The sequence below is a fragment of the Bubalus bubalis genome, chromosome 6 (genome assembly GCF_019923935.1).
Source record: "Bubalus bubalis isolate 160015118507 breed Murrah chromosome 6, NDDB_SH_1, whole genome shotgun sequence".
Lineage (NCBI taxonomy): Eukaryota > Metazoa > Chordata > Mammalia > Artiodactyla > Bovidae > Bubalus > Bubalus bubalis.
Window position 1 is genome coordinate 28443897 of NC_059162.1, and position 14181 is coordinate 28458077.

Genomic DNA, 14181 nt, shown 5'->3' on the forward strand with positions numbered 1-14181 from the left:
TCCCCTCATATAATAAAGATCTGGGATTGACTTCATAGTGAGGAACCAGTGTGGAGAGGATCCAGCTGTGAGGAGAGTTAGAAATGAGGCCAGGGAGCCAGGGCAGTCAGACTGACTACACCTATCACCTCTTCTCAAGGACTTCTGAGTTCAGGTCAAGACTTGGAGGCTGACCTAGGGTATCACGACCACTGGTTGCTAGGGTGGAGAAGGGAGACCTTACCAAGAGTGGAACTGGCAACAGGAAAGGCTGGGGTGACTTGATGTTTCCCAGACCCTCTTTATGTTGGTCTCCTTCACTCTTGGGAGAGACCCCCAATGTCTTCCAAGTTCCACTAACATGCCACTCTGCTCTCCCGTTACAGTTTTTCTCTGGGGCTGCCCGTTAGGGGTACAGACAACATAGGGGTCTTCCTTCCAGAGGCACAGGGTGGGCAGAGATTCCCTGGGCCCTCAGAAGGCTGGAACACATGAAGTCATGTCTATGAGTAAAGGATGGAGGGCATCAGCAGGTTCCTCCCCAAGGGGAAGGAGCTGCCTGCTCAGACTCAGCCACTCACTCTCTGGAATCCCAGGTTGTCTGTGGCTGTCCCTCCGTGAATACAGAGCTGCAGAGCCTGGCTTTGATTGTGGCTAAATGTCATGTGTAAGGTAAGCGTTCCAGTGCTGAGTGTTCTGGGGCTTTTTAAAGACTCTGACTCACTCTGGTAATATTTTTCACTTCTCCATTTTTAGTTGTACCTGAGATTCATAGTAGTTGCAAAACAGACATGTGATATAGCTTACACTGTTGACACAATTTCTCCAAAGCATTTTTACAAGAACTTAAGTATAGATCATTATTGCCATATTGCAAATAACAAAACTGAGAAATAAGAGGACTTACCTAAAGACACAGTTGGCAGACCCAGATTTCTGGCTCCCGCCCCAGAAAATGCTTTGAGGGGAAACCCCAGAAATCATCAGTGTTAGATTCCTTGGGCACTTTTCTCAAGGACGGAGGAAAAGAACCCTCCTGCTGTTTCTTGTTGTTGTTTTGTCATGGACTGCAACCCCGTGACTTCCCTTTCCTTCATGATCTCCCAGAGGCTGCTCAAACTCATGTCCATTGAGTTGGTGATGCCATCCAACCATCCCATCTTCTGTCCTCCCCTTCTCCTCCTGCCTTAAATCTTTCCCAGCATCAGGGTCTTTTCCAATGAGTTGGCTCTTCGCATCAGGTGGCCAAAGTATTGGCGTTTCAGTTTCAGCATCAGTCCTTCCAATGAAAAGTTACAGATTTCTAGTTAAGAAAATCACCTTTCTTCTGGTTCCTACTGCAAGTGCAGCATAGGAGTTAGGGTGCGCACCTTGGAGTGGAGTCCCGGGTTTGGTTCCAGTTTCGAGCCTTACTAGCTGTGCAGTCTTCGGTAAGTTACCTCTCTGTGTCTCAGATTCCTCCCCTCTGAAATATGAATACCACTTCTACATACCTCACAGGGCTGATGTGAGCAGGAGGTGATTTAACCTATGAGTGTACTTGAGTGCAGTGAGCCCTCAATAAGTATTAGCGGCTGTTCTTACTGCAGGGCAGGCCAAGGGAGGAGTCCGCCGCAGGTGGCACAACTGCATGGGAGAGGAGGAGAAGGGGAGATGTTGGAGTGGTTTAGATGCCAGATAGTCAGGCCAAGAAACTAGCTGATAGCACTGAGGCTTCTCGGGCACCAGACTCCTGAGATAATGCCCGTAAAGGGCACAGTACAGACTCAGAGACCCTGAGGCACTGGAGTGGTGGGGTCACTCTTAGTGTTGAATGACTCCATGACTCATGCATGTTAAATTCCTACAACAACATTCAGTAACTAACAGCTGCTATGGTTATTTAGTGAGGACCCAAGGTCTCACCTGGCTTTCCAAGTGGCTCAGTGATAAAGAACCCGCCTGCCAATTCAGGAGACAAGTTCCATCCCTGGGTCAGGAAGATCCCCTGGAGAAGGAAATGACAACCCACTCCAGTATTCTTGCCTGGAGAATCCCACGGACAGAGGAGCCTGGCAGTCTACAGTCCATGGGGTCATAAAGAGTCGGACACAGCTGGGCAACTGAGCACACAAGTCCTAACTTTCTCCATGAATTAAGTCCCATCCAGTATTCCAAATTAATATATAATTGTGTGTGTCCACAACAAGCTAGGAGGGAGGGAAAGTTGCACAGAAGCAGAGAAAAATATTTTTTGATGAAAAATGGTCATTAGATGGATATGTAAAATCATCTGCTGCCAAAAAGTCACTGAAATTGATGACCATGCCACTATTCAGTCCCTAAAAGGTGAGCCATTTAAAAATGAGTTGACTCAGACAGGCATTTAGGAGGTCACTGTCTCCTTTCTGTGTTACTTGGGATGATGCTTCTAGCTTAGAAAGAAGGATCTGAAACCAGAGACAAGTGATGGAACTGTCAGGAAACTGGTGGTAGCATGTCACCTGGAGATCATTGGCGTGGCAAGGCCCAGCTGTTAATGCTAAAAATGCAATATCAAAATGTTTTTTCTTTCTCAAACTAAGGGAAACAGGACTCAGGAAGCATAGGGGATTGGGTATAGGTTATCCCCTTGTCACAAAGCTGCTGTGGGAGCAAGAGGGCCCCCACACTCAGATAGTGAGTAAAAGTCACTCAGTCATGTTCGACTCTTTGCAACCCCATGGACTATATAGTCCATGAAATTCTCCAGGCCAGAATACTGGAGTGAGTAGCCTTTCCCTTCTCCAGGGCATCTTCCCAACCCAGAGACTGAACCCAGGTCTCCCTGCATTGCAGGCGGATTCTTTACCAGCTGAGCCACAAGTGAAACCCAAGAATACTGGAGTAGGTAGCCTATCCCTTCGCCAAGGGATCTTCCCGACCTACAGAAAGCATCTTGGAATTAAAGTGTGCCTGCCGATCAATCTATCTATTCAATAGCTGTGTTTTGAGGGCCAGATCAGAAAAAGGAAAAGGTATCCTTGGAAGCTACAAGTGGCCCCATGGTGTTCAGAGTATTACAGTCAGATTTGAAACTGGATTCAGCAGGCCCAAGACCTTTGCCACGAGTAGAATTTCTTCTGATTTTTCACATCAACTCCAACCAGCAGTGCTTGTTTGGCATGGGGCTGAGTCACGTGGCCACACATGCACAGGAGGTGTGCTGGGGAGAGGTTTGTCAGGGAGAGGCCTCAGGAACTGGAGCTGCTGGGTTAGTTTCAGGGGGTTTGCTCTGAGCTCTGATTCTGATAGCCTAAGAATGGAGTATGGAGTATGTGTATGTGCTCAGTCATGTCCGACTCTTTGAGACCCCATGGACTGTAGCCCACCAGATTCCTCTGTCAATGGGATTCTCCAGGCAAGAATTCTAGAGTAGGTTGCCATTTCCTACTCCAGGGGAACCTTCCTGACCCATGGCTTGAACCCATGTCTCCCACATCTCCTGCATCGGCAGGCAGATTCTTTACCACTGGAAGAATGGAATATTGTACAAATAAGCACATTTTCTAAGGGAGCTCTTATTTCGGAAGGGCAAGGGGCTGAGCGAGCTTGTTCACAGTGGGGAGCGGCTCTGTCCTCCTCAGACTCAGGTGCCTCTGTCCACTGTACCCGAGCCTCCTCAGGAGCACCCCTCCCTGCGAGGCTGCACACTCTCAGGAGCCTCTGCAGGCTGTGCAGCCAGTCCTCATCTGCCTGACTCAGGAGAGCCCAGCCATGTGGTGGCTTCTTGGATGCTTGTTGGAATGTAGCCCCAGCATGTATCTCTAAGCAAAGATGGGTGATGGTAGACAGTCCATCCAAAACTTCCAATCTGATTTGCTCTCCCTTTATCCTCATATCCAACAAACACTGACTGGGAATTCTATCTTGTTCCTGGCGTATTCTAGGTAGGGTGAATAACGTTTGTTCAAGGATTTAACATCTATAGATGAGAAAGACATATATGGGAACCCACAGGCTGAGTTTCATCATGATGAATTCCTATGTGACTGGAGTGTAGGATGGATAAGATCCCAGAGGGTCCAGTCTCTAGGCTGTGACTCCAAGCAGGATCTGTAGACAGTATCATGCAGCAATGATGAGGCAACGGACACCATAAGCAGGAAATCCATCCAATAAGGTGGCCCAACCAGGAAATGTTCTGTGAGGGAACTGTTTCAATGGGGGTGGAATCAGGGCTACGGACCTGTGTGTCCTGCCTGGAGCCCTCTTGCTGCCCTGACCCCCATTATAGAAATAGAAATATGTAAAATACTTGCCTTACTTACTGCTTTTAGGAGACGGAAATAAACGAGCTTTGAAAAGTGAAGAAATTCTTTAGAACAATAAGGTAATTAGGCAGTGGGGCCAACAGTAGTATTATTTTTAATATGTTTTCATTTCTCTCATTACCACATCCATTCTCCATGAAATTATTTTTTTAGGGAAAAGGAAAAAAGAGGAAGTGGCTGAGCCTGCCTAGCAGGAAATACATAAATACCTGTCTGGGGACCTTGGAAGAACAGGGCTTCCCCGACTCTGAAAGGGGCCCGAGAACAGCCTGGGTGGTGCAGGAGGTGGCCCGCCTGCTGCTCAGCTCTCAGGGAGCAGCGAGGTCTGCCCACAAACCACCGACAGCACCCAGAGGGGCCCCAGAGGCTCCCTGCAGGCCAGCCTCAGGGTTTCCCCACAGGGATGGCGTGCCAACTCCCCACCCCCTCAGGGATGGGCGTGGTTTCCAGGTGACTCACATGAATAAAATGCAGAAAATAGAGTTGAGGCAATGGGCATTATTCTAAGCAAGCCAAGTTCCAGACCCCATATTGTATTCTAACTTATCTCAGGATCAGAAAAGGAAGTCAGAACCTGGCTTGCCCTTCTTTCTCTCACAACGAGAACATTTCTGCCCTTTTCTTTCTCTGTGAGAACAGCTGTTCCTGTGGCTTGACTTCAGAACTGAGCAAAATTATCACTCAAATTGAGGCCTCTGTTATTGCTGGGGAGGCAGGATGGGCTGATGGCCATGAGCTGGCTTTAGAGGCAGATGGGTATTTTTATCCCAGCTCTGTGATCTTGGGCAAATCACTTAACTTTCGGGACCCAGCTCCTCTGCCTAAAAAAAAAAAAAAAAAGATGAAGATAATAATGGTATCTGCTTCATGAAGATTAAATGAATAAATTGGTGCCAAGTGCTTAGAACAGTTCCTGGAGAAAAGAAGCCCTTAAAGCAAATGTAGCTAATAGTCTATTAACAATAACCCTGCTGGTGCATATTACCTTATCGCCTCCCCTCACCAGCTTTTTTCTTGTGACATGTATAACCTAGCATGTGTCCTGTGTATGTGGTATTGCCCTGTAAAGTTTATCATTCACACAGAGCCTTACTGCCTCATCACTGTGTCTTCCGCCCCTCTCCTTAATTAAAAGCCTCCCTCATCTGTCCCACCTCCTCCCTGCTTCCCTGTCTCTGCCTGGGCAGATCAACAGCCCTCTCCCCTCCCAGACACTTTGTCCTCAGGGCCTTTACAAGGTGGGGGAACAGCTACTAATTCCAGAGTGCCACGAGAGACCACGGGCTCCTAGGAAGATGTGGGTTCTTGTCCAAGCTCTGGCACTGGCTCCTCACCACCCTTGGATTCATTGTTACCAGTTTATATGAATGGCACTAACACTCACTTCACAGGGGTAGTGGAGGCTGGAAGGTACAGTGCCAGGCAGATAGGAGGCACTTGGAGGTGACTAAGAGTTGTGGAACAGATGCACCGGCCAGTCTTTGCTCGTTGTGTGACCTGAGAGGCTTCCTTCACCTCTGTAAACACAAGCTTTCTTTGTTCCCTGGGGATTATAGCAGCCCCTCCCTCTCAGGATCCTTGTGCAGGTGTTCCAAGCGCTCAGCAGGAAGCACTCCCCAAGGGTTAACCTTTATCTATTAACAACTGAAGGCTCTGCCAGGCAGGATGTCTGGGGTGGTGGTGACGGAGGCCAGGCTGGCAGCATTGGAGCTGGGGAGAGCCCGTCGTGACTGGTCAGCATCTTCTCTGTCCTCTCCCCACAGGGCTGTATGTGCTGGTTGGAGCAGGGGCCCTGATGATGGCCGTGGGCTTCTTCGGGTGCTGTGGGGCCACGAGGGAGTCGCAGTGTGTTCTTGGATCTGTAAGTGGGGAGAGATGGGGAGGGACTTGGCCTGGAGCTGGGCATTATCTTTGTCCCTATGTCTACGGAAAGCATGAAAAAAAAAAATTAGTTCGTTAGTGTGAAGATGTTTGGGGAGGAAAAGTGCCTGATGACACCTCATAGTGACTGAGGCAGCTACAAGATTCCTGTAGTCAGGGAAACACTTATCTACAAGAAAAGTACTGCTGTTTGAGATCAATAATTTAAGCAAACATCCCTCTTGTGGTTTGTTTTAACAAGCAGCCTCTGTTTAGAAAAAAAAGAAAAACTGCAGTTAACTGCTATCCATCCAATGCCAGTGTGACCAAAGGAAAAAGAGGAGCAGGAAGGAAGTTTTTGTATTTCTCCACGAGGCATCAGAAACAGCAGGTTTATTAGGCGGCCTCTGCTTGCTCTCTGCAATCTTTGATGTTTGAACTGTGGCCACTTCTCCTGATCTCTTGCCATGTAAGGTTTCTAACTCACTTCCTTAGTTCTCCACTCTTTCTTTTTCCTCTGTTGTGGAGCATCCTGTGTCTTGTTTATCACTGAGCTTAGTTTAATCAGAGCAGACCCACGAGATCAGAGCAGAAATCTGTCCGGAAGGACACCCTTCACCTCCACTCCCTCCTCCTCAGAGAATCCATCTAGAGCGTGCAGTCTCAGGTCACCTCCTCCCCAAATCCAGCACTTCCAGTCACTGTCTATCTCCTGGTCTGATTTTATATCTTTATAGAACCTCTTTTGTTCATCAAGCAGTCACTGAACATATGGGTGCCAGGCACTGTTCTAGGTGGTAGGATTTCTATATCACTCTGAAATGATCTTACTCTTCTATTGCTTACTCATTCATCATCTCCTGCTCTTTCTATTATTAATATTATGTCCAGAAGAGCAGAGACACTGAGATCTTATCTTATTCACCACTGTATACCCAGTGCCCAGGGCAGTTCCTGGCCCAGAGCAAATGCTCAATAAATGATTGCTGAATGAATTACTGAGCAAACAAGCTGCACGTGGACCAAGGGATCAGATGCTTCCTTCTGTAATATTTCTGTTCAAACTAATAACCTTGTTTTTCAAATGGAATTAGAATTAAAGAGGTTAAATAAATTGAAAAGGTTATTGAATTAATGAAGGTAGTATTTTCTCTCCTTCACAGTTTTTTATCTGCCTATTGGTGATATTTGCTGCTGAAATAACCACTGGAGTATTTGCTTTCATAGGCAAGGATGTAGTAAGTAAATGTTACTTATAAATGTTCTTTAATGATGGTTAAAGTGTTCTCTTTATGGCAAAAGACATGAGAATATTGACAACCACAGTGACATTCCAAAGCCAAATAAACCCCAGAATTATCTTTTATGCAGAATTTTTAACCTAGAAATGTGGTGCAGACTTAAGCAGGCATGTGTGTGTGTGTGTGTGTGTGTGTGTGTGTGTGTGTGCGTGCGCATACATGTAAGTGCACATATATTCCTGGGGAGGTAGTTAATTGCTTTCATTAGATACATGAAGGAATCTATGGGTTTTTGTAACAAAAGGATCTCTAATTTAAGGTGATCCCGTTTGAATGTGGGAGGAGCTAGATTACAGGTGTGAGAAGTAGGAATGGGGAAGAACACACATTTGCACCCCTGTTCACTTGTCCTTTGTTCTTAGGGTTTGGCCTGGGCAGAGGACAGGTCAACCTCAAAGACTACAGTCTGCCTTCTGGGTGCCCATGAAGCCAGTTTAGATTTGTGCTCAAACTGTAGGTATGCAGGATAGATTATCAGAAGAACCCACAGACGAGGGGAACTTTTTAGGCTTAAACATGCAAAGAGGAGTGAAATGGAAGAGGAGGAAGAATGGAATCTTAAGTTTTGCTGTATTTCCTATAAATTCACATGCTATCAATTCTGTTTATGAATTTATTTTAGATTTTAAAAATGGTAAATATGTAGAATGAGTAAATATCCTCCTCTGGAATTTTTCTAAAGTTGTTGTTGTTCAGTTGCTAAGTCATATCCGACTCTTTGGGACCCCATGGACTGTAGCACACCAGGCTCCTCTGTCCTTCACCACCTCCTGGAGTTTACTCAAACTCCTTTAACCTCAAATATGTAAGTTAGAGGACTTGGATCTTATGACTTCTTGAGAGCCTATGGATTTGGGGGTCACATGCTGTTACACTAGAAAAAGCATTCTCTGCATTTTCTATGGTATTTAAATGCTGAAACAGTTTTCCCTGGTCATGAACACCTTTTAAACCACGTCATGAAAAGATTTGAGTACTTGTTACCAAGGGAGTCCCAAGAATGCATAGGTTTCTACCCTGGCTGTGCATCAGAATCACCTGGGTGGGGCCCAGGAACCTGGCGTTCAGTTTTTGCTGCTGTCCATTCAGGGCTAAGAACCTCCACTCTAAGAAATCTTTCTATTCTGTGAAAATTATTTTTGGTTAGTCTATCCTTCCATCAGAAGCATCTTAGAAATTCCAGAACCTGCAATCTGGTCCATATATATAGAATTACCCTCAAGTCCAAATAAACACATGAAAAGGCCATATTCTTGAAGGATGGGGAAGAGGGCTTTTTTCTTGATGAAAGGAGAACATTTGGAACTTGCCACTCATGTCCCTTTGTTTTCCTGATATTTTTTTCAGGCAATACGACATGTTCAGACCATGTATGAAGAAGCTTATAATGATTACCTTAGAGACAAGGAAAAGGGAAATGGGACTCTCATCACCTTCCACTCAACGGTAAGTGACTTCTTCCTTCAAATTTCATCCTCTAAAGATTACTGAGTCACCGACTTAATGGACGTAAATTTGAGCAAACTCAGGGAGACAGTGAAAGACAGGGAAGCCTGGCATGCTGCAGTCCATGGGGTCACAAACAGTTGGACATGACTGAGCGACTGAACAGCAACAAATATTATGCACAAGCTAGGTTCTCTCTAATCACCTAGATTAAAAATAAGAATAAATTGAGTGAAGCCAGGCAGCAGCATTGTATTTCTCCCTTCGTGGGAGTCACCATTTGCGTTATATGCAGAATCTAGAAGAGAAAAAGGTCTAACACGGAGTTGACAAGAGGAAGTCTGGACATGCACCCAGAGAGGCAAAGCTGCCCAAGTAAATACCAGCTTCTATCAAGAGTGGCCCTGCGGTGTAACAGAAACAACCGTGACCTTCATGTCAGAAAAGCTTATCTCTAGCTGCAGCTCTGCCGCAGAACAGCTTCATGACCTGGAGCAAGTTCCTTGCCTCCCTGATCCTCACTCAGCTCCCCCAGGTGTGAGACAAAGGGGTACGTGAGGGAGGCATGTGCCGTTTCTCCCAGGACGTCCTGTGGGAACGCGCTGTCGGCTCAGCACTCTTCAGCTGCCAGCGTTTAATCGAGAAAGACTGCCGGGGGAGATGGGCCAGGCCAGTGGTGTCCTGATTTCTCAACCACGTGATACAGAGAAGCAGCAGTGAACTCCTGGCCAGGTGTTTTCAGATAGCCTAGTTCTTGTATGTCACAGGTCTGTCCTGGAAGTTGCCAACCATTTATCCTGTTCAGCCACAGCCGCCCTAAGGACGTCAAACAGCACACAGGTTCCTTTGTCTTTGAAGGGCAGCCCTAAGGCAGGATACCTGTTGGCTGGCCAGTCTTTGAGCACCAGTCTTTTAGCCCCTGGGGTACTCTGTGGTCACTTCTGCTCTCTATTCCGGGCTCTCTTCAGTTAATGAGCCTTTCCTGAAGGTCATAAAACATTAGCTACTTGGCAAAGCCAAAAGGAAAAATCTAAAGACCCAACTCCTGTCTAAAAACAGCAGTTTACACAGGCACTGTCAGCCTCTTGCCTTGTTTGGATTGCCTTTAGTCACCTCCTGTCATAAAAGGTGGACACTTTGGTGAAGTCATTTTTCTGCTCTGCCAGCATGACCATATGACCACACTCTCCCCAGAATGGCTGTTGGATTGCAATGTCAGGCGACAAAGATGTTTTGCGGCCTCAGCAATCCCAGTCCTTTACAGAGAGACCCGGGCTTGTAACTGCTGCTTCTCCGTCTGTGTCCTCTCATTACCTTCCCTAAAAGCTCTTTTCTGACTTTCTAGTTTCAGTGCTGTGGAAAAGAAAGCCCTGAACAGGTCCAACCCACCTGTCCAAAGGAGCTCCTAGGACACAAGGTAAGCGTCTCTACCAGATTCCTATCCTGCCTGTGGTGTTAAGATGGTTCTTGCTCTCAAGATGGAGGGTGTGATTCTAGGAGGCCCTCTCACAGTGGCTTCTAGTCTCAGTTTTATTCTATATAGAACAAGTGAAGCAATGCTGAGTCCCAGTCTCCTGGTACCCTGGGGAATAACAGTGTGCTAACTTGCCGGTAATAATGCAAATAGAGTGGCCTTAATTAAGCTCACCAAGGCCAGGGGTTTGCACTCTTAAGAATGTTGCCCCATGAGTGTCTTCCATGGATGTCATGGCACTGATAAATGCTTCCTTTATTAAATGCTACATGACAGGCACTATGCCAGGTTCTGAAAACTCTAAGATGAAAAACAGATGGTCCCTGTCTCAATGGCCTCACAGTCTAGTCAAGGGAGCTGGTGCCGTGCAGAGTACAGTATCTGCCCAGTATACAGTGGAGACACAGTGGAGTCAGGAAAGCTTGACTATGGATGGGATTCTTGAGCCAGGTTTGAACAAGGGGAGGTCATTCCAGGTCCTGAAAGTAGCCGGAACAGAAAACATGACAGTGTGAAATTCCAGGACTGCAAGAGTGTAGGGAGCCCACAGGGAATGGCAGGGGACATTTTTGGAAAGGCTAACATAGGCTTGATTTTATACCTGGAACTTGAGGGAAGCCGTTGCTTTTGGTAGAGGATGAACATAATCGGTTTCACATTGTAGAAAGCACTCAGGTGACTGGGGGTGTGACTGGTAGAACAGAAGGCTGGAGATTCATGGAGGGAGGCCATGGAAGTGACGCTTGTTTTCACCCTGGTAAGAGAGGATGAGGGCTTAGAGCAAGTTACAGACAGAGGGGAGGGAGAGGACGTGACAGACTCAGAGATGTCCAGGGGTAGAATCCGCAGCCCTAGGTTACTGACTAGATGTGGATGGGGAGTGAAAGGGAAGAAGCTGAGACTTTGGACTCCTGCTGGGTAGACAGAGGCTCACTCACTAAGAGAGGTGAACAGAGGGAAAGGAGCAGTTGACAGCTTCAGTTTCAGTCAAGTTTGCACACTAGGTACCTGTGACATTTGCAGGTAATCTGAGCTGAAGACACAGGTGTCAGAAGCCAGCGAGCTGGTGATAGCTAAAGCCTAGGAGTGGACGGAAATGCCCAGGAGAGCATGTAGAATAAGGAATGAGGTGGGCAAAAGTACTATCATTTAAGGGGTAAGCTAAGGACAAGTGGGCTTCCCTGGTGGCTCAGTGGTAAAGAATCTGCCTGAAATGCAGGAGACATGGGAGATGTGGGTTTGATCCTAGGGTCAGGAAGATCCCCTGGAGAAAGAAATGGAACCCACTCCAGTATTCTTGACTGGAAAATTCCATGGAGAGAGCAGCCTGGTGGGCTACAGTCCATTCCATGGAATCACAAAGAGTTGAACACAACTCAATGACTGAGCATGCACACACGTGAGGACAAGTAGCCAGAATGAGACTGTGTAGAAAGAGTCAGAATGAGGGAGAGTTCAAAGACAATGCTCCTGTAGAGTGAGGGAGGTGGTGGCTTATCCATAAAGTCAAATGCTGAGAAGAGGACAAGGAAATAAAGGCTGGAAATAATGTGTTGGGATTTGATGCTTAGAAGATTCTTCATGACATTTGCCATGCAGTTTTGGTGAAGCAGTTTGGAATGCACAAGAACAATGTAGGAAATGAGGGAAGTATGAGGATGTTTCTAGAAGCATCTGTATCATGGTCCTCACATTATCCTATCTCCTCACTTTACCTCTTAGTTTCTTTTTCATAGAAAGAAACTTTCTGTGAAAGAAAGGAGGGGACACGGGCAGAGCTGGAGGACACGATTAGAGGGGATTTTTGCTTTAGACTGCAGATCATGTGCATGCTGTTACATGATGGGTGACAGTGTCAGGGCAGAAGGAGAGGCTGCATGTGTAGGAAGGAAGGGAGATATATGGCAGTACAAGCTTCCAGAAGTGATGAGAGAATAAGACCCAGAGTCAGGAAAGGGGTTAACTTTCCACAGAGAAGGGCAGTGACAAGAAGCGGTGTGCCTTGCTCACCTTGCATGCTCCCTGCAGAGAGCAGTACCTGGCACTGGATGAATGGGGTGTGTAAGTTTATAGGTGCAGGTGAGGAAGGTTTGAAGAATTTCTATGGCTTGACTCCAGTAAGTAAAGAAGTCATTATCTAAAGCAGTGGTTCTCGAACTTTTACCAGAATGCAATGTAATTATTTTTGTGAGTCTATGGCCTTCTCTAAACTATTAGCTCCCTGAGAGTGAAAGAAACCATGTCTTATTTTCTCCAAATCCATCATGCCATTCCAGTGGCATGGCATGTAAGGCAGATGCTGAGAAATGTTTGTTGAATGAATTAACCATGAATGAATGAAGTATGATAGGAAATGTGAAGATAGAGGTAAGAGTTTCATATAGCTTATGCAAGTATCAGAGAGAGCTGATCATTGACAAGTAAAAGGACCTGGGCAGCCTAAGGGCAAATTTGGGTTGCAAGAATACCTCTGTATTTAAGAGGACCAAACAGAAGTTGGAGAAAGTAATTACAATTATTATACAAGTGATCTATTCTGCCCCTGTCCAATATTCCCCCATCTGTGAAGTTTCTTTGGACCTGCCCTGCCCAGTCTCTGTGGGACACAGATGGAAAAATAATGCCATCCATCTCAGCCACCCAAGAAGAAAACAATCCTCCAGCCCCCAGCACTTGGCTTTCCTTTGTTAAATTTGAACCTATACAGACTTTATAGCTTCTTACTGACATACCTACCACTAGGTGATACCTACCTTGCATAGTGAATTGGACCAAGTATTTTTAAAAAGTATGTAAAATCATTTAAACTGTAAATGGCAACCCAAAACAAGGGGCTATTATTCTGGGTGTATTTTACTTATTTGCTGAAAGGAAAGAGAAGCTGCAAATTTTTAAACGCCTCATGTTCCAGAATAGCTTCCTCCAGCCAGGTTTCAGGGCTTTGAAGCAGCCATTGGCCTAAATAGGAAAATTCCACCAAAAGGAGAGTATTATTCTTTTTCTCCCAACTACATTTTTGGTTTATCAGAACCTAAAGGAGATTTTAAGTACCTAGGAGGAATGGTTTAAATATGACCAGAAGCTGACATAGGTCAGCTCTCACAGGAATGGATTGGAACTGGATGATTCACACATACCATCAGTTGTTATTCCTGACCTTTTCTTTTCCAAAACAGAATTGCATTGACGAAATTGAGAGCATAATCAGTGTTAAGCTCCAGCTCATCGGAATTGTCGGTATTGGAATCGCAGGTCTCACGGTGAGCAAGTTCTAGAATGTACCTTCTTTGACCCCTAAGAAACCTTTGAACCTTTGCATCTTCTCTTCAAGTGTGATGTGGCTGTGTCTTCAGAGAGATTTCTCATAAAAGACAAAGACTTTTTGACAAGATATCTAAGAACAAAGCTAATTAGACCCATCAATACTTAATTCTCTAAAAATGTGATACAAATTTCCATTTTAAACGAATTATGACTTTGAGTTTATTGTTGCAATAGCTTCCCATTTTAAGCCCATCAAGCTTAAACTAGACAAGTGATTTTTAATTCCGAGTCTCTTCCTTTGTTAGAAGAAGGTAACATAGGTTAAACTCTCTCACCTATGATCTTCAGAGGCAGCACCATGTGGTGATTAACAATGTGCTCTCTGGCATCCCACTCCCTGGATTCAACTGCTAGCCCCACTACTTACAAGCCCTGGGGTCACTGGAAGTTTTCTTAATTTCTCTATGTCTTAATTCCTTCATCAGCAGAATGGGGATCTTAATATACCAACCTCATAAAATTGTTGTGACGATTAAGTGGGATAATAGATGTAAAGAATAATTAG

At 45.7% G+C, this 14181-nt stretch overlaps 1 protein-coding gene across 2 annotated transcripts in view; it reads left to right on the forward strand.

Moving 5' to 3' along the window:
- Positions 1-14181, forward strand: part of TSPAN2 (tetraspanin 2) — a 39341-nt gene that overhangs the window by 21690 nt on the left and 3470 nt on the right. The window contains exons 3-7 of one of the 2 annotated variants that reach the window (XM_006058690.4): positions 6035-6132; positions 7295-7369; positions 8780-8878; positions 10224-10295; positions 13529-13612. In XM_006058690.4, coding sequence (XP_006058752.2) covers positions 6035-6132; positions 7295-7369; positions 8780-8878; positions 10224-10295; positions 13529-13612 — 428 coding nt within the window. The remainder of the gene's footprint in view (positions 1-6034; positions 6133-7294; positions 7370-8779; positions 8879-10223; positions 10296-13528; positions 13613-14181) is intronic. The other variant, XM_025288043.3, reaches the window with a different exon arrangement.